At 46.9% G+C, this 23,006-nt stretch overlaps 2 protein-coding genes and 1 long non-coding RNA gene across 5 annotated transcripts in view; 2 read left to right on the top strand and 1 right to left on the bottom strand.

Moving 5' to 3' along the window:
• Positions 1-6,059, top strand: part of TTF2 (transcription termination factor 2) — a 34,519-nt gene extending 28,460 nt beyond the window's left edge. For 2 of the 3 annotated variants that reach the window (XM_023761234.1, XM_006097490.3), the window contains exons 19-23: positions 367-425; positions 1,257-1,407; positions 2,100-2,182; positions 3,315-3,389; positions 5,223-6,059. In XM_023761234.1, coding sequence (XP_023617002.1) covers positions 367-425; positions 1,257-1,407; positions 2,100-2,182; positions 3,315-3,389; positions 5,223-5,367 — 513 coding nt within the window. In that variant the 3' untranslated portion in view covers positions 5,368-6,059. Of the gene's footprint in view, positions 1-366; positions 426-1,256; positions 1,408-2,097; positions 2,183-3,314; positions 3,390-5,222 lie in introns of those variants that run through there. The other variant, XM_023761235.1, reaches the window with a different exon arrangement.
• Positions 6,060-12,641: 6,582 nt separating this feature from the next.
• On the bottom strand, positions 12,642-20,441 carry TRIM45 (tripartite motif containing 45). Its single transcript, XM_006097489.3, is given in 7 exon segments — positions 12,642-12,925; positions 14,075-14,201; positions 16,047-16,161; positions 16,748-16,877; positions 17,235-17,968; positions 19,626-19,864; positions 19,866-20,441. Coding segments are annotated over 7 exon segments (1,743 nt in total). The 5' UTR covers positions 20,115-20,441; the 3' UTR covers positions 12,642-12,776.
• Positions 20,442-21,117: 676 nt separating this feature from the next.
• LOC111827694 lies at positions 21,118-22,082 on the top strand. The gene is made up of 2 exons (XR_002831361.1): positions 21,118-21,344; positions 21,506-22,082. It is a non-coding gene; the product is annotated as an uncharacterized LOC111827694 (long non-coding RNA).
• Positions 22,083-23,006: the final 924 nt, after the last annotated feature.

The raw sequence follows: 23,006 nt of genomic DNA, 5'->3' as shown, positions 1-23,006 counted from the left end.
GAACAGAACGGACAAAGATGAGACAAAGCATGGCTTGGTGAAGGAAGAATTTTCATATGACTAGAGTGTCGTTTGAGGAGGACATAGTGAGAGATGAAGCTGGAGCTGGAAGCAGAGGCCAGAGCAGCCAGGATCAGTGTACAGAGCTTGGGCTTTATCCTCAGCGGGGAGCCACTCAAGGGGCTTGAGCCCGGGAGGGAAGTGACACACTGACATTTTAGAAATAGCTGTCTTGCTGCAGAGACGAGAGTGGGGTAGAGAGGGTCAGACCAGAGCAGAGAGGCCATCCAGGTGCCGCTCAGTAATTCCGGAGAGGGACAATGAGAAGAGTTCTTAAGCTACATATGTTAATGTAACCTTTTCCAGATTTCATCTCTGTTGGCAGAATTGGAGGCAATCCGAAGAAATTCAGGGTCTCAAAAGAGGTAAATGTGTTATCTCATTATCCAGGTATTACTTGTAATTAAGCAAGAAAGTTTGGTGTTGCTGATAGACGCAAATCTTAGTTTTTTATATCAAGGACCTTGAGTCATATTCAGCAGAAAGTACTGACGTTATAGCCCAACTTCCCTCTGATTTCTAATTAAAGTATTTGTGGCACTGATTAGAAAGGAAGTCCCTGGAGGATCAGAGAAAGCTAAGCCTCTGAGAAGTGTTTAAAAGTAGAGCAGTATCTAAAGAAAATCAAGGGTAACAGATGCAAAAGGGAGGGAGAACTGTGTGCGCAGGCCGGGAGTCCATTTGCTGTTTGTTTCAACTTATGTGTATGTTATAAACCTGCATTTGTATATGTGAAATATTTTTATCTAAAAACTTTAAACTCTAATTAACACAGGATGGAGGGGGTTGGGTGAGGGGAGTAGAGAAGTCCTAGCAGCTTGTTATTCTGACTGGCGACGGGTCTCTCTCTGCAGGACCACAGAGCTCCTCTGGGTGAGCACTCGACCCCCAAATAGTAGGAGGCTGCAGTGCTTACCGGAGTCTAGTCACCACTGTATCCTCACTTCATTCAGTGCCAGATAGATTGTAGGCTGGATCTGGAAACAACTTGGAGCATTATAATCTTTTTTACCATGTCACAATTTATCTATTTATCCACATATAATCTTAAAATGTGACCTAAGCATGTGCCTTTCCCTGTAGGTAACAGAAGGCCTTTCCTCTTCCACATGACAACTGAATCTTAAGACTCACAGGGGCATGACAGGCTGCAGATGAGTTTAATCTGTTTGGGGGTTGTTTATCCTTCCTTCCAGTGTCATTGTCTCTCAGTGGACCAGCATGCTGAAGGTTGTAGCCTTGCACCTGAGGAGGCACAAACTGACCTATGCCACCATCGATGGCTCTGTCAGCCCCAAACAGAGAATGGACTTGGTAGAGGCATTTAACAACTCCAGGGGCCCCCAGGTACGAGCTGGTCATATCAGAGTTAGAGAATTAAGAGCAAATTTTTCTCCGTTATACAGAGAATTCTAATGTAGCAGCTCAATTTAAATATATTCATAGCTTTGATCCCTCCAGGTCTTTTAAATTTATTAGACATTTATGGGGTACATATCAAAGTATGCAGATACTCTAAAGAGAATAAAATATGAGGGCTAAAAGGAGAGGGAGAGCAGAACTGGGTAGGTTCAAGAGAATCTTTGTGGAGGAGGCAAGTCTTAAAAAATGGGTAGGATTTGGAGATGAAATATGGGAGGAAGTGGAAGAACGAGGCATCTGATGATGGATAGTAAGACTTTGGAAAGCATTCGTGAGTGACAGGAGGATCATAGAGGTGCTGCGGGTGGGGGTGAGAGACGGATGGGATAGACAGAATCTGGTTAAAGGGAAGTGTATTGAGCTAGCCACCCCCAGTCCTCTAGAGTGTAGTACTTGTATATTTTGGCAGGCACACAGTGTTTTGAGATTCACTCACCAAAAAACTGAAATGAGAATTTTCTTAAAGGTGGGGCATTTCACAGTTTCAAAATAGTGCATTTACGGCAGCAGAAGGAAATTCGATAGGAACTCGGTGCTGCTCTGTACTGATGTGGGCCTTGAACCTGGGACAGAGGAGAGTGTATTACATGGAGTTACTGATGTGCTTTCTTTTGTAGGTCATGCTCATCTCTCTTTTGGCTGGAGGTGTTGGTCTAAACTTGATTGGTGGAAACCACCTTTTTCTTCTGGATATGCACTGGTAACAACAGTTCTGGATTTTTCTTGAGTTTCACAGCAGAGCAGGGGACCAGCAGGCTGGAGGGGCAGCAGGGCCTGCCTTCTTTGTTGACTCGGCTCTATCAGTGTTAGGGAGATGCCGCTGCACACGTGTGTGGAGATGCAGGCCTAGTGGACAGCCCTGAATTCCTGACCAGCAAGGCTTCAAATGCTACTGAAAATAGTCCATTCACTTTATTGTTATTCTGACGTCTGTTTCCATGGAAACTGGGAGCAAGGCTTTTCCTATGACTAAGACCTAAGACCTGCATCCCTCAGTTCTGACTCTTCAAAATACCATATTTCAGACACATGTGTTGACCTCCAGGGAACTCTCAACCCTAGAAAAGAGGGAGCAGCATTACTCTATCTAAAAGGAAAAGGGGGAGAGATTTTCTAATTATGTTAGGACTACACTTAACATGTCGCCCTTGGCCTCCCACGTAGTGTCAACACCAGGAGCATAATAGCAAGCACCTTTCCTGGAAATAAGATAAATGAGTATGTGTTGTCAGGAGAAAGTGGCATAATTAGTCCCAGCTTTTGGTTTTCCGTTTATGCCAGCCAGGGATTGCTGCACGTGGGTCTAATTCTCTGGCAGTTGAATCACAGAATATGAAAGCTGAGAAAGGTATTCAGCTCTCAGGTTTCCAGGTAGCAGCCAGGAATGTAGAGGGTTGAGGTTAGATGACTTGCCCAGGGTCCCCCAGCTAGTTAGTGATCGAATTTGAATGTTGGTTCCACCTCTTTTACTGTTTGAACTGATGATAATGCTGAGTCACTATTAGCAGTGACCCCAGTTTCTCATTAGAGAGCAGGAAATATCTGACACCACACTGTCTGCGGCCAGTAGAGCCAGGACAGGGATCTGCAAGCTTTTTCTGTATATAGTTTAGGCCAGATAGTCATTATTTTAGGATTTGAAGGCTGCACAGGTCTCTGTTGCATATTCTTCATTGTGGGATTTTGCTTGTTTTTACAACCCTTTAAAGCTCTAACAACCATTTTTGCTAAAGAGCCATACCAAAGTCAGGCTGTGGGCTGGATTTGCCTATGGAGTTGGCTGCCCTGGCCTAGGCTGTCTGTGCCTTTGAGCTTTACCTCTTTTCTACCAGGAACCCCTCACTTGAAGATCAAGCTTGTGACCGAATTTATCGAGTAGGACAGCAGAAAGATGTTGTCATACACAGGTAAGTAAGGGTCTCCCAGGACCTAGGACCCTCCCCAAGTTCTGCTTTCGTGTCAGTCTTTCTTGGGTAGATTTTAATAGAATGTAAAGTATTTGGTGATCGTTTTACTAATGATGCTACTGAGGCACATCCCCCCTTGGACTCGCAGTCAGGAAGGGAACACAGGTAATTGGAGGATGACCTTGGAATTGGCCTCTGCAAAGAAGAGCAAGTTGTCTAGAGTAGTGAGCCTTAGCTCAGTCAGGGCCTCTCCTGCTTATAACTTTTATTTTGACATAATTTCAGACATATAAAAAATGTAAGAATTCTTACAAGAATAATACCAAAAAAAGAATTCTTACAAGAATAATACCAAAAATATCCTGCGTGCGTGTGCATGTGTGTGTGTGTACATGTACATGCAAACTTCTTTCTGCACCATTTGAGAGTAAGTTGCAGGCATGCTGCTTATTTATCCCTAACTACTTTACTATGCATTTTCTAGAAATAAGGACATTTTCTTACATAACCACAATAAAATGGCCAAAATTGGGCTGTTAACAATGTACTACTGATACAATACCTGAGCTATGGACTTTATTCTGTTTTGCCACTTGTTTCAATGACGTCTTCTCTGCAAAAGAAAATCCTAGATCCTGCGAAGCATTCTGTTGTCATGACTCTTCTCTCCTTTTATGTGGAACAATATCTCAGTCTTTTTTGTGTTTTATGTTTGAAGAATACAAGCCAGTAATTTTGTAGAATAGTCCTCTGCTCGGGACCCCCTTCTCTTTAAAGACAATGAAACCTGCCTTGATGCTACAGTCCTCTAGCTATGGACCTCTTTTTCTCCTTCCGTTTCAGGGCCACCTTTCCTGGAGAATTAGAAATCACTGACTGTCTTTACTTGCTTACCTCCCACTCATTCCTCAGCCTTTACCAACTGACTTTCACCCTATTGTTCACTGAAATTACTCTTGCTAAGGGCACCAGTAAATTCCAAAATTTGCCAACTACAGCAATTATGTTGGCTTTCCTGTCTTGAGCTCTCTTCTCACTCTGGATGCACCTCCCCTAAAAATCCTGTCGACTCCAGTAACTCCCACATCTGTATCTTCAGTTCCAAGATCTCAACTCCAGACCCGATCAGTATCTGAATCTGACTGCCCAGATTCTCACCCATTACTCATTGGGAGTTAACTCCTCGGTGGAGCCTCCCTCAGTACTCCAGACAGATGAACTTGCTCCTTTTGCACACTGGACATGCTTCCATCATAGCACTTTCTGGCTAATATTATTGTTTATTTTAATCTCTTTTGGGTTCTCTTTGAGAGCAAGACTTATATTAATATCTCTATACCTACACTTAGCGTAGTACATGGCATATAGGGAATGCTTAATCAGAAGCGGTTGCGTGATTGAATGACAACAGTGGCATTTCCTCAGTTTGTAAAACCTGTTACAGTGTGAATTAGCCCAAAAATCAGATACTCTGTTTAAATCAGCACACATGCCTAGCAGAAACTTCCTTTCCATCTTATCAAGGCGGAGCTGTTTGTGTAAAAGCTGGCTCTCTATGCTTTAATGGATATGTATTTTGCTCATATTGGCATTTCTCAATTACCTTGCTGCAGAAAGAAATAAAAAAGTCAATCTGAGTCACATCATTTTAAATGGACATATATTTAGTCAGGGTTGTCTGGGTTGCCTAAACTTAAGAGTTCTTAACCAAACCTAAGAAAGCTTAAATAAAGGAAGACACCTCATTTAAAAACTAAAGCATAAATAGAAGTTTGAACATGTTATTAGATATGCTGCCTTGGATTTCTAATTGTTTGCTTGTCTGTGTTTCAGATTTGTTTGTGAGGAAACAGTGGAAGAGAAGATCTTGCAGCTCCAAGAGAAAAAGAAAGATTTGGCCAAACAGGTTCTATCAGGATCTGGAGAATCTGTCACCAAGCTGACCTTGGCTGACCTCAAAGTCCTTTTTGGCATCTAACTGCCTGTTTGTAGAGCTCAGAAGGGTGCCACTGTTGGTGTGTGTTAGGGTCTGGGATCACGGCCTAACCATGGTCCCTTGGGCTCTCCTTGCGTTCATGCCACCATCACGCCTTCTGCCCTCCTCAAGGGAGGCATACGCTAACCCCCAGAACTGAGTGAGTGACGCGAGCCGATACCTGACTTCAGATGAAAGAGAATGTCTTCGCGCTGGGTAACTTTGGAAAACCACTCTGGGAGGGTGGTGCGGAAGCTTCAGTAAGAGCTCTGTTGCCTTTCTCTTGTCAGCTGATGGGGGCCTCGTGTTACTGCCTTTCTAACATCTCTCTCTCTCCTGCCCATGAGGCTGCTCCTGTGACCATCTCTTTATGGGCCAAGCAGAGAATGGACCTCACGCCCATTCCTCTGCAGTGGTCTCACTTCCAGGCCCTTCTCCCTCTCAGGGTAAGATCAGAGAGGTGCCCTATACATCATTGTGTATTGCTATCGTATCATGTACTATTTGTGGCATAATTTAGTATTTTTATCATTTTTATATTATTTGTATTTTTACAAATCTACAGTATTCACAGCATTTAGTATTGTTGTGTTCTTTAGTCTTTGTACCATTGTATCATTTAGCATTGGTATAGTCTAATGTGTTTGACAGTGCAACAGAGATAATGCTGTGTTCATTAAACCACATTTTCTTTCCTCCTGGGAACCCAGAGAGCCAGTCTTTACTGCGGTTACATGGGTCATATTACTGAGTTCTCACCATGGGAATGAGGACAGAAGTGATGTAAGTCATTTTTTTATCTTTCCTCTAAAACTTTGCAAGAGATTCTTCAGGCTGTTGCTTCCCTTACCAGCCCACTGGATGCAGAGGACCCGATGAAAGACTACAAGGCCCCAGAGAATTGCAAAGCCTCTAGATTAGAGATTCTACCCTGGTTTTTGCCATGGACCCTTTTGGTTCCTGAATGACTGGGACAAAAGTCTTCCCCATATGTGGCTCCCTTCTCACCCCAGCTCACCCACATTGCACTGTGACATGGTTTTTTAAGGCACAGAGATTTTAGGGTTGTTTATATAAGAGTTAGTACCTTAATACAAACGCTTTAGAATTTTATACTTTGGGAAACGAGTCAAATTTCCTTCTTCCCATTAGCAGCCTTTTCCAGAACACTTACTGTGCTAATTGTGCTGGAAAGAATTGTAGTTTTTCCTAGATAGACCACTACCCTCCTTTGAGTTGGGAATAGGAAACGAAATCCTCTGTTAACCCAGTCATGGTCTGGACATAGGGGCATTGGAACCTGTTTAAGCAAAAATGCCTTTCTAGGACAAGGCCTAAGGCAGTGATGGCGAACCTGTGACACGCGTGTCAGAGGTGACACGCGAACTTATTTTTTTGGTTGACTTTTCTTTGTAAAATGGCATTTAAATATATAAAATAAATATCAAAAATATAAGTCTTGTTTTACTATGGTTGCAAATATCAAAAAATTTCTATATGTGACACGGCACCAGAGTTAAGTTAGGGTTTTTCAAAATGCTACACGCCAAACTCAAAAGGTTCGCCATCACTGGCCTAAGGCCTACGAAGGGAAAGATAGTATGGCCTGGTAGGAAGGGTTCGGTTTAGAACTTAGACTTAACTCCAGTTCCAGGTTCACCTTGGCTGGGGGTGTAACCTTGAAAAAAATCCTTCACTTCTCTACACTTTGGTTTCCATATTTGTAAGACGGTATTGTTTTCAGAACTCAACAGCTACAGTGCGGTCGCTGATAGAATCAGGAAATGAGAGACGTAAGATCACCCTCCTGGAGGTATGCTATTAGATCAGCACACCAGGGCAGAGATAAGTGTCACCTGAGCAGCAGTGGCTCCCAGGCCAGCAAGAACGTATGAACCCTGCCTCTGCCCCTTGCTGATTGTCTGATATTAGGCTGGTTACAGAGTCCCTTCGCATCTCCATTCTGTTATCTATAAGATACCTAGATTAGCATATAGCTCAGTGTGCTCCACTGGGAATTCACTAACAGACACATCTGCTATGACCCGTTTGACTAGATAGACAGTGGGTCGCCATCAGAAAGCACGTTAGATGAACATAGTCGGTGTTCGTTCCAAGCACTGGTTAGGACAGAGGAGCTGTTAGCTTGGAAGTCCAAGTATTCTTGCTCTTGGTCTGGAGAGAGATGAAGGGATTATAACCTACAGTATTCGGAGTCCATGGACAAATGTAATCTGCTGTAAGATTCCTTCTGGCATCATAAACAGCTTCTCTAGTGTTCCTTTTTCTGATGCTAAGCTAGCAAAGCCACCTAACTATGTCGTGGGTAGGTGATCCTGTAACAGTGAGATGCTGTTGATTAGATGTGTGTGCAGTAAAAGTTGGAACTACTGTCCTGGTGGCGTGAAATATACTAAACATGCACCCTTAAATTCTAGCCCCAGGGTGAAAATTTCTCATGGATTCATTAACGTAAGTGGCATTCTGCTGACTCTCTCAGGCTCACGTTCATTGTAGTTACCGTAGTCAGTTTTTTAAGCATAACCAGGTGCATCTTTGCCCCCTCCAGCAGTGGGCCACCTCCCAGGGTGTAGTGGTCTCATCGAGGAGCTGCTCTCTGAGTCCTGGCAGTGCCAGGCAGCCTCCCTCTCTGACACCACAGCTGCCAGGTCTTGTTCCACCTGCCTGCCCACCTCACCAGACTTGGGCAAGGATGAAATAAGATAAGAGTTTTGTAAACCGTGGCATGCCATACAAACACCAGTGTTACTGCTGTGGGGCCAGGCCTGGGAATATGAGAATCCAGCTGCAGCATGGGTGTGGCTGAAAGGGCCAGATGGTGAACATTTGTCACCAAAGCGCAACACTGTTGAGCACCAGTTTACGGGGTATATCCCATGGGACGGAATTACCTCATGGAAGGTTTATAGTTTGATTTTTCTAGCAGAGTTGATCAAAAAAAGGGCATTCATCGTGCTTGCCATGGCTGGATGGAACCCTGGCCCTTTAAAAACCCGCCAAGGTTTTTAAACCTTGCATGCAGTCATCGTGAACACCAGTGGGTGGAATGACATCTGTGGGACGCGACCCATTTCTCTAGGAGTGGTGATGTACAAGGACTCTTAGGGGCACTGGGTGGTTTCCTCTCTGATGGTCTGTGTTACCCAGTGAAGTGGCTGTCAGCAGGTCTCAGGTGAAGCCAGATTCACCCGCGCTAATGGGAGGACCATGGAGACGCCAGTGCTCGGTGTGGCCTTTTGGGTTGTCTGAAGTCTTGCTGTCTACCATAATGTCTGGAGAGAATTGGGTTTACAAAGTGGGATATTGTACTACGCTATGTAGCATCTGGCCCTAGGAGAAGACAGAATTAAGAAGCGTAACTGCAGTCACATAGTGAGGTATAGTAGGAATTTAGACTTCCTAGGCATATAGCTTAGATTAAAATGTTTTCATAAATAAAAATGAAGTGAGGGTCAGTTCCAGTACCAAGTACCACAGGACTCAGTAGCTAGTGGACAAGGCCTAGCCCCTACGGAAGGAACGGGGACACACACATGTAGCTACACGGGGTCTTTACTAGCTTGAGTCCCTTTTTCCAGAATCGACAGCTGAATCTGAATGTAGGTAGAATTTATATGTGAAAGAAAAGGTCGGGAGAATACTCTTACTGCTTAATTATTTATACATTAATTAAAATGTGTATATTAAATGTGTCAGGCACTGCTGGGCATTGAAAAGGTAAAACCAAAACCAATCCCCATCCTCCTGCGGCTACAGTCTAGGAGGGGGACAGGCATTACTCAGATCCTCATGGATGACTGTACGTGCAATGGTGAGATCCGCATGGAGAGGTCCATGTAGCTGGGGGGGCTAAAAACTAGGTTTGGCCTGCTTAGGGAGGACTTCTCTGAGGAAGTGATGAGGGAATTGGAATCAGTATGTAGAAAGTAACAAGGCCAAGAGAGAAATGCCTCTTCCCTATTCTGCTTAATTCGCATTCACTTCACCCAACCGCCTCTTCACTGAAACAGACCTAACACCGGGTGTACAGCCTCTGGAGTGAAGCTGAGCGACTATTGCACTTCAGAGATTAGAGAGTGGGTGGGCTGGCAGGTGTATGTGTGTGCTTGTTACCCAAGACAACCTCGGTGTTTATCCTGTTACAGTACCCCAGGGGACGAAGACTGTAATTATGGCTCTTTTTTCTGACCTATTAGCACCAGAGATATAGCTTACATCATAATACTGCATTGTGTGATGTTTCAGTGCTCACAACTCAAAGGTGATTTCTTTTTTTTTTTTATAATGTATTTTATTGATTTTTTACAGAGAGGAAGGGAGATAGAGAGTTAAAAACATTGATGAGACAGAAACATCGGTCAGCCGCCTCCTGCACACCTCCTACTGGGCATGTGCCCCAACCAAGGTACATGCCCTTGACCCGAATCGAACCTGGGAACTTTCGGTCCGCAGGCCGATGCTCTATCCACTTAGCCAAACCGGTTACGGCACAAAGGTGATTTCTGAAGCACCTTGTTACACTTGGGGACAATTCCTAAATGCTCAGACTTCTTTTTCTCCTTACCTTGGAGTCTTGGGCTCTGCAGCTCACTCATACTTTGTCAGGTTTTTCAGCTGGCAGGGCAGCTCAATTAAATTGAGTGTAGATTCCACTGTAGCGTAGGCCAAGGAACACCCCTACCCGCACCTGCACAAACTTTCTTAATATTTGTAATGGAACTGTTGCCATTAATATTGCTTAAGGGCTAGGGTATTTGCCAAAACCTAGGTATCTTATAGAAGTTTTCTGTCGCTCATCTACAGTAGTGTTACCCAATTATTGAAATCTTTTCCAACTGAAATAAATAAGCTTTTTATCCTCATTTCTGAAATCTGATTCATTAAAAGACCGTGGAGGGGTGGGGGATGATGTAAGTACAATAAGCTTCTTTGTGGCAAGCAATTCCCTAAATGTCTGAGGTCATTAGAAAATTCAAGGCTGCTCCCTATGGTGCATTTAATTTATCCAACATGTTTGAGAGAGGCCGAGATTTTTTTCTAAGTGGTATTTGGTTAAATGGCAAATATTGGAGTTTGGGGAAGGGAAGTCTGGCTTGTAGAAAGATACAAAGGAGATCCAAACTAAAAATTCTACCAATCAGATTTTTATTCATTCAGCAAAATATTGATTAAGCTCTACTGTGTGCCAGGAACAATGTAAGATACACAGGGGCAATATAGTAAATAAATGCCAAATCTCTGCCTTCATAGAGCTTACAGTCTAGTACAGTGATGGCGAACCTTTTGAGCTCGGCGTGTCAGCATTTTGAAAAACCCTAACTTAACTCTGGTGCCGTGTCACATATAGAAATTTTTTGATATTTGCAACCATAGTAAAACAAAGATTTATATGTATTTTATATATTTAAATGCCATTTAACAAAGAAAAATCAACCAAAAAATGAGTTCACGTGTCACCTCTGACATGCATGTCATAGGTTCGCCATCACTGGTCTAGTATAAGAGGACAGACAAACAAATAGAATATATATGGTAGATGGTGATTAAGCCGAGTAAAGGTAGCATGGAGTCCTGGTGAGGGGAGGGTTGCTCTTTTATACGGTGTACTTAGGGACCTCTCCAGGAAGACACTTGACAAAGCAGAAATCTGGGGGGGCGGGGGTGCTGATAAGGCTGCAAGACAAGAATACTTGGAGGGTTTGAGAGCACCAGGCAGGCCAGCGTGGCTGCAATAGAGGGATGGGCGGTGGGGCAGTCGGGTAGGGAATGAGAGAAGAGCAGGTCATGCAGGGTCTACATGCTGATGTAAGGACTGGCTTTGTTCTGAGTGCCATGGGAATCCACTGGAAGGTGTTGAGCAGAAGCGTGATCGCCTGGCAGGAGCAGGACTGCAGTAAAGGTATGAGGTTCTCTTTCAACACCACTTCCCTTTATCTACTTCCTACTTGTGTGCCCTTACCAAGTAGTCATCTTCTAGGCTCTGGGGGTACAAGATGAACGTGGTATGGAGGGGGAGGAAGGGCACTTCCATCTAAACAGCAAGCTCACATTACAGTCCATTGAAATTGTGCTAGTGAAAAGTGGATACGGTAAAAGGAGGTGTTTATTCTGTGGAAAATATCTATATAAAATGTACCTCAGGGAGAAATAAAAAAAGGTTAATTATCAAAAAGTAAGGAACCAGCCCTGGCTGGTTTGGCTCAGTGGATGGAGCATCGGCCTGCGGACTGAAGGGTCCCGGGTTTGATTCCGGCCAAGAGCATGTACCTTGGTTGCGGGCACATCCCCAGTCGGGGGTATGCAGGAGGCAGCTGATTGATGTTTCTCTCTCATCGATGTTTCTAACTCTCTATCCCTCTCCCTTCCTCTCTGTAAAAAATCAATAAAATATATTAAAAAAAAAAAAAAAGTAAGGAACCAAACTGTTATCGGTGGGGTGTCCTCCATGTCCCCACTGGTTGCCAGTGGAAATGGGCTTCTTGTAATGTAACAGGAAAAGGAATTTTCTAAGACTCACATGGGAGAATGAGTGATTCTTACTGGCGTGGAATCAAACCCCTGAGTTTCCAAGGTCCCATCTCCCTCTATCCCGCCAAGAAAAACGTCCATTTTGTCTGCAGCAGAGCTAGGATTAAAGCCAGTGGCCAGCATTTCCACTTCATATCTGCACAGACCAATCCAGCATCAGGCTGCTTCGCTGTACTCCCAGTGGCAGTCCACTGCGTGCGGGTCTGCATGGCTAGGGCCACATGGCTATGGAGGGAACACGGGGACGTGCAGGGAAGCAGGAGCGGAGCGAAGGAAACGAGGAATAAGAGAGAATTCCTTTCGGGAGTTTAACCTTAATATTTTGTGCACTTACAGTGATTTCACCCTCTAGTCAATGATCCTGTTCTTAGGTTTGACTGACAGGCAGGCATCTTTCCTGCATCACCCCGACTTTATTGTGTATGTGTCCATCTTCCCCTCCCCCCAGTGGTCTGCAGCGAATGGAACGGTGGTCCCCTGGAGAGTGTGAAATTGCAGCTTCCTGGCGAAGCGCCCAGATGGCCATGCTTATAATATCTGGTCTCCCTTTTGCTCCTTTCCTCTTATTAGCTAGTGACAAGAGTAACTACACTGTCCCCATGATCTCGAAGTTTAAGGGCATAGGTACCTTCATACCAATACAAACAGAAGACAGCCTCCTTTGACATATAGTGGTGGCGTCTTGTGCTCAACTGTCCACACAATCAGTGAATAACTCACAAAAAGTATTTGAGCTCGAGCGTCTGGATAAGGCACTTTGTGTTTAATTCTATGCGTTTCTTCAGAATTAATCGAGGTCCGCGGTCGTCTGGTGATCTGAAGCTGTGCTGACTGCAGCTTTAGCGGGTTGACCTAGGAAACCGTCAGAGTGCCACCGTCCTGAGTAGACTCCTTGCTGTGCTCTGCCCACCTGTCCACGTGCATTCTGACTTCTCAGTAAACTTCCCACAGCATGACCAGTGGGGACGACCTGGGTGGCCTTTGTGTCCATGGCCACAGCCTAGGTACCCACCTGTGTCATACAAAGAGGAGAGGGAAAAACACCATCAGAGTGAAGTCCAGCGGTTACCATGGAAATTAAAACTCCTGGCAACATTCCAACTCCTGGATATGAAAACATCGAATAAAAACCTGGTGAGGGGAACAAACTATCAGATGCTCCTGTAGTCAGGAGGACTCCCAGGACTGATGACAGCAAATCAAGTAAGGTTAGCTGAAGTTCTGAGAAGAGTGTTATTTTAACATTGTGCTAACTCAAGGAGATGAACTGGTTTAGATTTTAACTCTGAAATAATACAAATAAAAGAGAAGGATAGAGAAGTGGAAACAAAAAGGAAGATAGATCCTAAAACGTTTATAGCAAAGGGTGAAAAGCCACACTTAAGCCCCACCATTGGAGTAACGACACAATAGATGCTTTTAAAAACAGATCTCTTCCCTGAGCTGTCCCCTTACCCCTGAGAAAAGAGTCAGACCTGGTTCAATCGGTTTAATCATCCAATCCCCATTCCTGCCTCGTTTGGAACTTCTTTAACCTTTTACTAGTAAAAGGAACAGGATGGGTTAACATTTGTTATCCTGCCAGGCTGCTGGAAAGGGCAGAACGGGAAACCAAGCATCCAGGGAGAAGCAGGGCTCATGGGATTGGTGAACTGTATCAAAATGAAAAGAGCTCAGAACTTGTAAGCTTGCTGTTTCAGTGTTCAGAACAAAGCTTTAAATGAAAGTTCTAGAACTGTGGTACTTGTATCCACAGACTATATTCTTTCTTTTTGTTTTGTTAATCCCTTTTTTTTTCTTTCTTTTTGTTTTGTTAATCCTCACACAAGGATATTCCTCCATTGATTCTGGGAGAGTGGAAAAGAGGGAAAGACAGAGAGAAACATCGATTGGCTGCCTCCCAAATGCCCCCGACCAGGGCCCGGGCCAGGGAGGAGCCTGCAACCAAGGTACATGCCCTTGACTGGAATTGAACCTGGGACCCTTTGGTCCACAGGCCAACGCTCCATCCACTGAGCCAAACCAGCCAGGGCCACAAACTATATTTCTTAGAAACAAAGCCGAAGGCAGAATATCCCAGACTTAGTGTCCGTGCTAATTCCCATTGCTGGGAGATGGTCCCAGAGGGGAAGGACTTTCAAGAGCGACCGGCCCTCCTTACCTGGCATGGTGCCCCCACAGGCACAGCGAGCAGTTTTCTGGCCTCCACTGGAGCAGAACGTGCAGCAGTGAAACACGCCCTGGTGTGAATGGTGCCTTTTCCTCACGGTCACAGTGAATGGTGAGCCCTTCAGTGTTCAGACCAAGAGCAAAGAACAGCACCTTATGTATGAGTCAACAGGGATGTGCTGAGCATCCATGTGCTAAATGGAGTGCAAGTCACAGGGCCTGCCCTTAGAGGGAAACACTCGGGGACAAGAGCTAGCTGGGTGCTCAGCTGGGTGGGCCACATACAAAGGCAGTGACAGCCGGGAGTCTGTGCTGCCCTCCTAACACCTAGACCACTTGACACACTGGTAAACCCTGCCTGTGCTTCCGTGTCACTGCCTCGGCCTCTGGCTTCTCCATTCTCGAGGAATCTCGGGTAATTAGTGGAGCGCCACAACCACAGGCCCGGACATCCTGTGGTTCTTTCTCCAGTTTCTCAGCCTCACAGACTGAGCTACCTCCTTCCCTTCCACCCCTCCATCCTGGACATACTTGTGTACCCACCCATTTATTCTGGGACAATGAAGAGATTTGCAAGGGAGAAAGGTTAAGAGTGTGGTTAATAATTCTCAAGTTAGAAACTCCTACCTGCCCCCCTTCCCTTTCCTTCAAGGATAACTTCCATTCTCCAGTTTCTAGCCCATGTTAAGCAATGTTGCTGTGTGCCTACCCCTATGTGAACCACGCAGTTGGAAAGTACCAAGTCGAGAGTCTGGCACCTTCTAGCCTTTCAGATGTTAAGTCTCTCTGCCTTTAAAGAATTTACAATCTATTTTAAAAATAACTTGGAGTTTTAAAAAATGGGGTCAAATTCTGATTTTGCTCTGCAGGTACGGTATGCTTTGACACATTTGGTGTCTCAGTCTAATCCAGTGGTTCTCAACCTGTGGGTCGCGACCCCTTTGGGGGTCGAACAACCCTTTCACAGGGGTCGCCTAAGACCATTGGAAAACACATATATAATTACATATTGTTTTTGTGATTAATCACTATGCTTTAATTATGTTCAATTTGTAACAATGAAATTGGGGGTCACCACAACATGAGGAACTGTATTAAAGGGTCGTGGCATTAGGAAGGTTGAGAACCACTGGTCTAATCAGATGATCTCCATACCTAAAAATGGTTTGGAGGAAAAATGAAATAAATGTATGCAAAAACACCTAACCCACTCTGGCACACTAGCAACGTGTGGCTAGGGAACAATGAATCTTCTGGTGCGAAGACCACAGGCCTGACATGTCATGACTCTATGGTATTTGTGTCCTTGTCAGTGTTGATTTCTGATTGGGGGGAACCTCTGATTACTCAAATGTAAGCAGAGAGATTCTGCTGGACATGTTGAGTATGGCCCAAGTTTTTAAAAATTCATCATCTCTAACCAGAAACTGTTACATTTGTCTGTGGAGGTGGTATGGTAACAATGAAGCATATATGTCAACAGAGAACCACATGGGCAGCAGACAGATGACTAGGCAGTTGAAAGGAGAGGGTGTATGTCTCCCAGTCGTATTCCAGTAAGTCCACCATCTGGCCATCGTCCGAACAAAGCTGGAAAATCCTGAGCCAGATTATATTTCTTGAGTGTGTATTCTTGTCTGCTAGTAGATTGCCCCCTGTGATTAAGGCATCTTTCCCAAATTCAGAGTTCCAACAAGCCAACTGGGAGAATGATGAAATACAAGCACCACTGCCCAGAGGTAAAACGGGGCTCGAGAATTCTTAGTCACCAGCATCCTCTGGTAAGAATGAGTCACAAAATCTGGGGCACTTCTAAAGGGAAGGGCAGTAAGAAAGAAGAGAATCCTATTCAGTCCCTCTATACAGCTGATGCTATGAGAAAGGTCTCCATATCCGAAGGCGACAGAACCCATGAGGGCCGGGGGAAAGGAGCTCAGGGAAGCGTACGCACAGGTCTCACTCACCTGCACGTGCTGCTCTTTGACGCAGACCAGCACCTTGTAGATGCCAGGCTCCTTGGGGGTGTAGGAAACGCCGTACGTCCCGTCCTTGTTGTCTTGCACCATTGTTCTGACTGGACTGGACGGAGATAAGAGTCCCAAAAAGCCACTCACTCTCACAGCCTGCTTCAGTACCCACTATTGTAGGATGGAAACTACACCATTAAATTCGACCAAATTTTAAGTGTCCCCCAAACAGGGTGCTGCTTCCCCGTCTCAGAAATTAATTTCACAACAGAAGGAAGCAAAATAGATGCTAAAGTAATCTGCTGTGTGGATGAATTTCTTGAAGACCATATGGCTCTGCTGTGCCCTCCTGCACTTTGTCCTTCCCTTCCCTCACCGGAGCCACGTAGCTCGGCTCCCAATACCATTGAGTAGCCAAGAGGGGCTGAATTTTGAGAAGGGCACCATTCAGTCAAATATAGACTATTTTTCACTCTATTCAAAGCTTGGGACGAAGACAATCGGGCAGATCAGACCTTTGGGAGAGAACTGCATATAGGCATAAAGCCCACACAAGAAAACACATCTGGTCCAATTGGTCCTATCATTTTTAGCACCACAGGGAGGCAGACGGTAACCACTGCCATTACCACTCCACTATTACTTCAGACCTCAAGCTTCCAGTGTCGTCACCCAGGACAGATGACTGTGGTACAGACCTGTCTTTCTTATCTTTAGGGACAACTGCGACTTGAATGTTGTCTCCTCCCCTGCCCATGCTCTCTCCCGCTGCATCCTTGCAAAGCAGGGTGAAAGAGGCTGTCTGTTTCTCCCGGGCTCTGTGCAGATCTGCAAGAGAAACACGCAGTCCTCACCTCCATGGCCAATGCGGTGACTACCTCCCCAGCTCCAAGGAGTACCATCTCAGCTTTGTCTTCTAATAGGAAGAGCATGATCCTTGAGGTCCTGGGTGGTGACTACATTTCTCAACTGGAAAAGGACCAAGCCTCACGCCTGCAAGGGACAGTAACTGTACCCTGACCAGACAGATCGAAAGAAAAGGGCAAGGAAGGGGGTCATTGTCCTTTAGTAAACTGGCCAGTGGGGAGCTCCTCCTAGCTGAACAGAGGGAGGCCTTGATGAAAAGCTACACATCTTTAAACACCATGTCCCTGTCCACTGCCCCCTCGGTGCCAATGTCCCTACCTTTTCCTTGAAGAACACATTTGGCTGGATCGACCTCTTTGGTATTGATGGCGCCATAAACTTCATAGCCGCGGCACCGGCCCGCTTTCTCCTGAGGAGAGAAGCATATCTTATCGTTCACTCTGGGACGGGCACTGTACTCGACTTGGTTCAGCTTCGTGAGCCGCTCCACTACCACCCCCTTGGTGATGAGAATCTCCAGGTCACTGCCACTGGTCAGCAAGTGCTCGGTGAACTCCACTCCAGTGCGCATGTCTGCCAGCAGCTGCTCCAGCTGTGCCTTCTGCAGCTGCAGGGAGTTCTCCTGCTGGGCCCGTATGTCTTCCAGCTGCTTCAGCAGCTTGTCCCGGTGCTCTTCGATGGCCTTGATGTAGCCCTCGGAGAATGTTCGGATATCGGCTGCCACGGCCTCCACCCGCTGCTGGAGGGCACCGTTTGTCTCTTTGACCTGGGCCAGGGCTTCCTCCAGGGCCTCCACGCGGGGCTGGGTGTTTTTGAGGAGTTCCCGCACGGAGTCCCCATGCTTGTGGATAACGTTGCTGGTGAAGTCACAGGGGTGCTCCCGGTGCGCCCCCACCACGCAGTCTCGGCACACAGGCTGGTCGCACAGCTCACAGAACAGCCTCAGCTCCTCCGCAGGGTGAGCAGGACACAGGATGGCCTTCCCAACCCGGCTGTAGCCCTTCAGGTCTTTGAGGTCCACCATGGTGTGGTAAGTGGTCTTCTTCTGCCTCCTGGGGGCAAGCAGAGTCAGGGACAGGAAATGAGGGAACCGTTCTAGTTGGAAACAGCCCAGCAGTTGTAAGAGCATGGTCTCTGAAGTCAGACAAACCTGAGATCAGTTCCTTGCTCCAACCTCTGACTACATGATCCTCTCTGACCCCAGTCCCTCATCTGTGCAGTGGGGACAGTGCTACCTGAGAGGGCTGTTGTCCGGGATACATAGTAAACTAGGGCTCTCTGGCGCAGGACATGGCGTTGCAAAAAGGTTGCAGCACTAAGTCTACATCTTAGAACTTTCCCCAAAGAGTTAAACTGGCAAGTTTAGATAAGAGCCACAGCCTCCTACTCCAGCAAGCTAGAGGTGAGAGCAGGGTGAAAACCCAGCCCAAGAAACGACTGAGCCAAATGGCACGGCAGTAAACCCCGGGCCACCGAAAAGCAGCCAGCTGGCCCCAGAAGTCTCCCTCAGCTTTTATCTAAGGCAGTGATGGCGAACCTTTTGAGCTCAGCGTGTCAGCATTTTGAAAAAACCCTAACTTAACTCTGGTGCTGTGTCACATATAGAAATTTTTTGATATTTGCAACCACAGTAAAACAAAGATTTATATTTTTGATATTTATTTTATATATTTCAATGCCATTTAACAAAGACAAATCAACCAAAAAAATGAGTTCGCGTGTCACCTCTGACACGCGTGTCAGAGGTTCGCCATTACTGATCTAAGGTGTTGAGCATTTCCTTTGACCAGTGCCTATATCACCCAACGCAGCAAGCTAGAATTTCCCTCAAGAGTTATCAACATTAGAAAGAGTGAAATCAATGATCAGAATCAAAGCTCTTTGAATTCCTCTTCTCTGTAGCTCTCCAGAGATTCAGGGGAACTCCTGGGAAGCCATGGTGCCTGTTGGGGCAGAGGAGCGGCTGCAGAGAAAACAGGCTCAGCTGTTTAGCTGGCAGCAAGACAGTCAGAGTTACAAGTTAAAAATAGACCGGAGACTACTAACTTGTTCTGTGGGTGAGGCCAGAGAATAAATGGAAGGCAGAACTTAAAAAACTGCTTGACGCTAACCCTAAAACCCTGGTTATTTTTCATTCTGATGTGTTGGAATGAGCCCCGGGGTGCTCCCTGTGACTTCACCTTACACTGGGAAGGCAGCGTGGACTAGCAGAAAGCAGATCTGGATTTCAAAGTCAGTTGTTACATGTTACTTACCAACTGTGGGGCTGTGGCAAGTCACATATTGCGAAGCTAGTTCCTTCAATAAATAGGGGTGGAAGCAGTGCCTACTTTTTTAATAAGAGGTGCAAGGATCAAATGAGACTGAGGCAGGAGCCATGCTATTCTATTCATTCTCTTTCCCCAGCACCCAGTGCAATGACCCAGCATGCAAATGACTGATGAGCCAAGGACACCGTGAGCCTGCTTTGCAAACTGAGAAGGACTATGCAAGCCTTTGATGCTGTCATTACCACAGGTATTATCTAAGGCTGCAGGAATATACTACCATTCTGGAGTATTTGCTCTCAGACTGTAGGTTGCTCTTTGACCTCCCATGGCATTTGAGAAAACTTTCCTTTCCATTTGCTCACCAAGGAGGGATGTCTGTCTCGACACCTCTCTCTCCTCTGCTCATAAGCCACACGAGGTAGGGGTATCCCATCTTTACCTATGGGCCTGGCAGCAGAAATGGCAGAGATTGGCTTTGCAGGTCTGACACCTCTTCTCCACGTCCCTGTCGCTGCACAGGTCACACACCAGGCCCTGGCCTTCCCCACACAGACTCTCCAGCATCACATCGTTCATGGCCAGGTGGTCTATGGTTAAAGCTTTCACTCCACCCACGGGCAGGTCCACCTGCGCATCACACACTGGGCAGAGGATGCCGGTCTGCGGCCGCAGGGCCGGGTGGCTTGAGTTCCTGGAATAGTGACCCCTCAGAGCTTGTGTCAGCGTCTCCCCCTCGGATGTCCACTACTGAGAAGGGTTCCAGCTGCTCCAAACAGGTGGTGCAAACTGTGTGCAAACAAGGCAGGAGCCTGGGGGCTTGGAAAAGCCCCATGCACGAAGGGCAGTGCGTCTTGCTGGAGTTCCCAAGGGCAGGCCCACTGGGGAGTTTGCCCATGAAGCCCAGCAGCGGCTTCCTCTTTTCTGACATATTCCCCACGTTTATGCCCAGTATCAGAAAAGGCCCCGGGCAGCTCTGCAAGGAAGTAGTTGATTAAGCCCACCCAAAGCGAAAGCTCCCGGAACGTGAACAGAGACCATGGGGAACCGCTCTCCAGCAAGTCAAAGGGCAAACGGGGGGAGGATTCCTCCGAGGGAGGACCCGCAGCCCTGCTCAGGAGTGCCCCCTCCTCTCCATGGCATCCCATGCCAGACACGCCCACGCCCGCCTCTGCCCCCCAAATCCTCCCCGGAAGCGCTTCCAGGTCCAGGTCTGGCACTAGTCTCGCTGCTTCCTCCTGGACAGGGAGGGCCCTGCACCTCTCTACCCCCTCCCTCCCGCCCCACTGGTCCCGCACCCGACACGCGACAAGAGCCCCCCTCGCCCCCCCGTGATGAGGTAGGGGGCCTCCCGCTCCTTCCCCCGACCGGGTCCTGGGGGGAGGGCACACAGCGGGCCGGGACGTGGCGAGTCCGCACCAGCTCCTCGGCGGCCACAGCCTCCCCAGGTTTGGACCCCAGGTGCTGAAAGGCTCCGGCCCCTCCTCGCACCAATCCCAGCCCTCCACTCAGGAGCGTCCAATCACCGTCCGAGAGGGGCGGCCCGAGGCCCCCACCGCCCTCTAGATTGACACCACCAGCACCCAATAAGCTTTGGAAATCCCACATCGCCTGTCCACTCAGGCGGGGAGGGGAGAACCAAACTGAGGGGCGGGGCGGGGCGGTGGGAGGGCTCGGGCCTCACTGGGAGGAAAAAAGCAAAGCGGGGAGTGAGCGGCATAGTAGAGCCAGCGTCACCATTTTACGGGGATTGTCCTCTTTATCTCTGTGGTGACAGAGAGGCCAGAGGACCACTTGATAGGCCTCGGGGATGGCCTCCTTGGCGCCCTCAGATTGGACCCACAAACCCAGGCTGGGCCCTCCCATTGGTGGGTGGAGCTGTCAGTCAGCCCAGGGCATGCTGGGAGTTGTAGGACGAGACGTTTTCCTGTTTCCGGATGCGGCGACGGAAGTTTCCCCTCAGGCCTAGTGTGCCCGCTGCGAGGGCCTCTGCAGCTCGCTGGCGCCGCATTTTCTGAGACGAAGGGCCCCTCAGTCCCTGGTTCTGGGACCCGATCCCCTGGGGCTGGAGAAGCCGCTGTTGCACCCAATACGGCCAGGGGTGAAAACGACCTGTTTGTCGCCCAGAATGCTACAGTTACGCGTAACAGAAACGGAGCAGGTTTGTCCCGCTGGTTTATCAGCCCCTCCAGGAGGGCCCGCGACTGCTCACTATGGGAGAGTGGAGGATGTCAAGGAGGGTAGAAATCAGCCCTTGGTGGGCGCACAAGCTAATTGGGCCGATGAACTCACGGAACCCCCTTTATAATTTGTCTCCTTTAGTAGTGTCCTTACCAGCCGTCTCCCGGTTCGGCCATGTGGGCCTTTGCTGTCCTGGGATCTGGCACCGCTCTCCCCAGACTCCACAAGTGGCAGCCCCAGCTCCTCACCTCCGCCTTCTGTCTCCAGCCGCTTACCCCTGTCGAGTGGGTTCCGTCCTCTTTGCTCTGTGCACGGCCTTTCCTACCGGATTTGCGCCCAGTGAACCGCTGTTGCGTTGATGTCTTCCTCATCCATATCTACTCGAGGCACAGTGCCTAGAGCACAAGCGTTGAAAAATAAGGAAATCTGGAAAACAACCACAAGAAACTTGTCGACTCCAAAATATGAAGAAAAAAAATAACTATTTACAAAACTTAGAAATGTTTAGCCATTTCCAAAATAGATACAACATGTCATGGCCATGAGTCCAATGCCACTTCTATAGGGGGAGGCAAACGGAGGTTTGCAGTTCGTATGGAAAAATAATACAATAATGAATAAGTAATAATACCAAAGTAAGCTGTTTCCTATACTCAGCTGTAAACCCACGTTTGCCCCCACCTCGTATATAAAAATGACACGCGATTTCCAAAAGTAAGCATGCCTACAAAGGTCTTAAAGTAGTCCTTACCTAGATTTCTTCACCTGCCCTGACTCAGAGTCTGCTGTCTCCATCCCCGTGGGCTGGAGTTAGGTGCAGACTTGGGTTTGCTATATATCCCAGCCTGAACTTCACCTTCACCTGATGCTTGGTGATGCTTCATCTCTTATTCATGCCCTATTCCATCTCCCAGGTGGCTGTTTGAGCTTCTCTTGTTTAAGAAGTACTTTATAATTTACATTAGCATTATCTTGTTCAATCCGTTAACGATTCTTTGAGGGAAATCTCAGAGAAGTCTGGTGGTCAGCCCAAGGTAATACATCTGAAGACTTGAACTCAGCCTTATAATGCCTTTTTAAAAAAGATTTTACCCCAACCACCTCTTTCTTTCCTTTCCCAGGTTCTTAAGCATCTCAGCAGATTCTTAAAAATTTAAATATTTTAAAGATAAAGTATTTAGCCTTTAATTGAGAAAAGGAAAGCTATTTGGAGAACGCCCTTACCTTCTACTTAAAAACCTGATGTCATATACCTCCTTTCATACCCCTCCTGCCTTTCTTCTATTGCAAGGGTAACCCCTCAAGACCTTTGCTCTTTAATCCCAGCCTCTCCTGCCTCCTCAAAACCTTGCTGCTTCTATATTTTCAATCTGTTCTTTAAAAAAATTGTTTTTTCTTTTTTTTTTTTAAATATATTTTACTGATTTTTTACAGAGAGGAAGGGAGAGAGATAGAGAGAGTTAGAAACATCGATGAGAGAGAAACATCGATCAGCTGCCTCCTGCATATCTCCCACTGGGGATGTGTCCGCAACCCAGGTACATGTCCTTGACCGGAATCGAACCCGGGACCTTTCAGTCCACAGGCCGACGCTCTATCCAATGAGCCAAACCGGTTTCGGCAAAAAAATTTTTTTCAATGC

This window comes from Myotis lucifugus, unplaced genomic scaffold (assembly GCF_000147115.1).
Source record: "Myotis lucifugus unplaced genomic scaffold, Myoluc2.0 scaffold_203, whole genome shotgun sequence".
In the NCBI taxonomy this organism is placed as follows: Eukaryota; Metazoa; Chordata; class Mammalia; order Chiroptera; family Vespertilionidae; genus Myotis; species Myotis lucifugus.
This window is presented reverse-complemented; position numbering and strand designations above follow the sequence as displayed.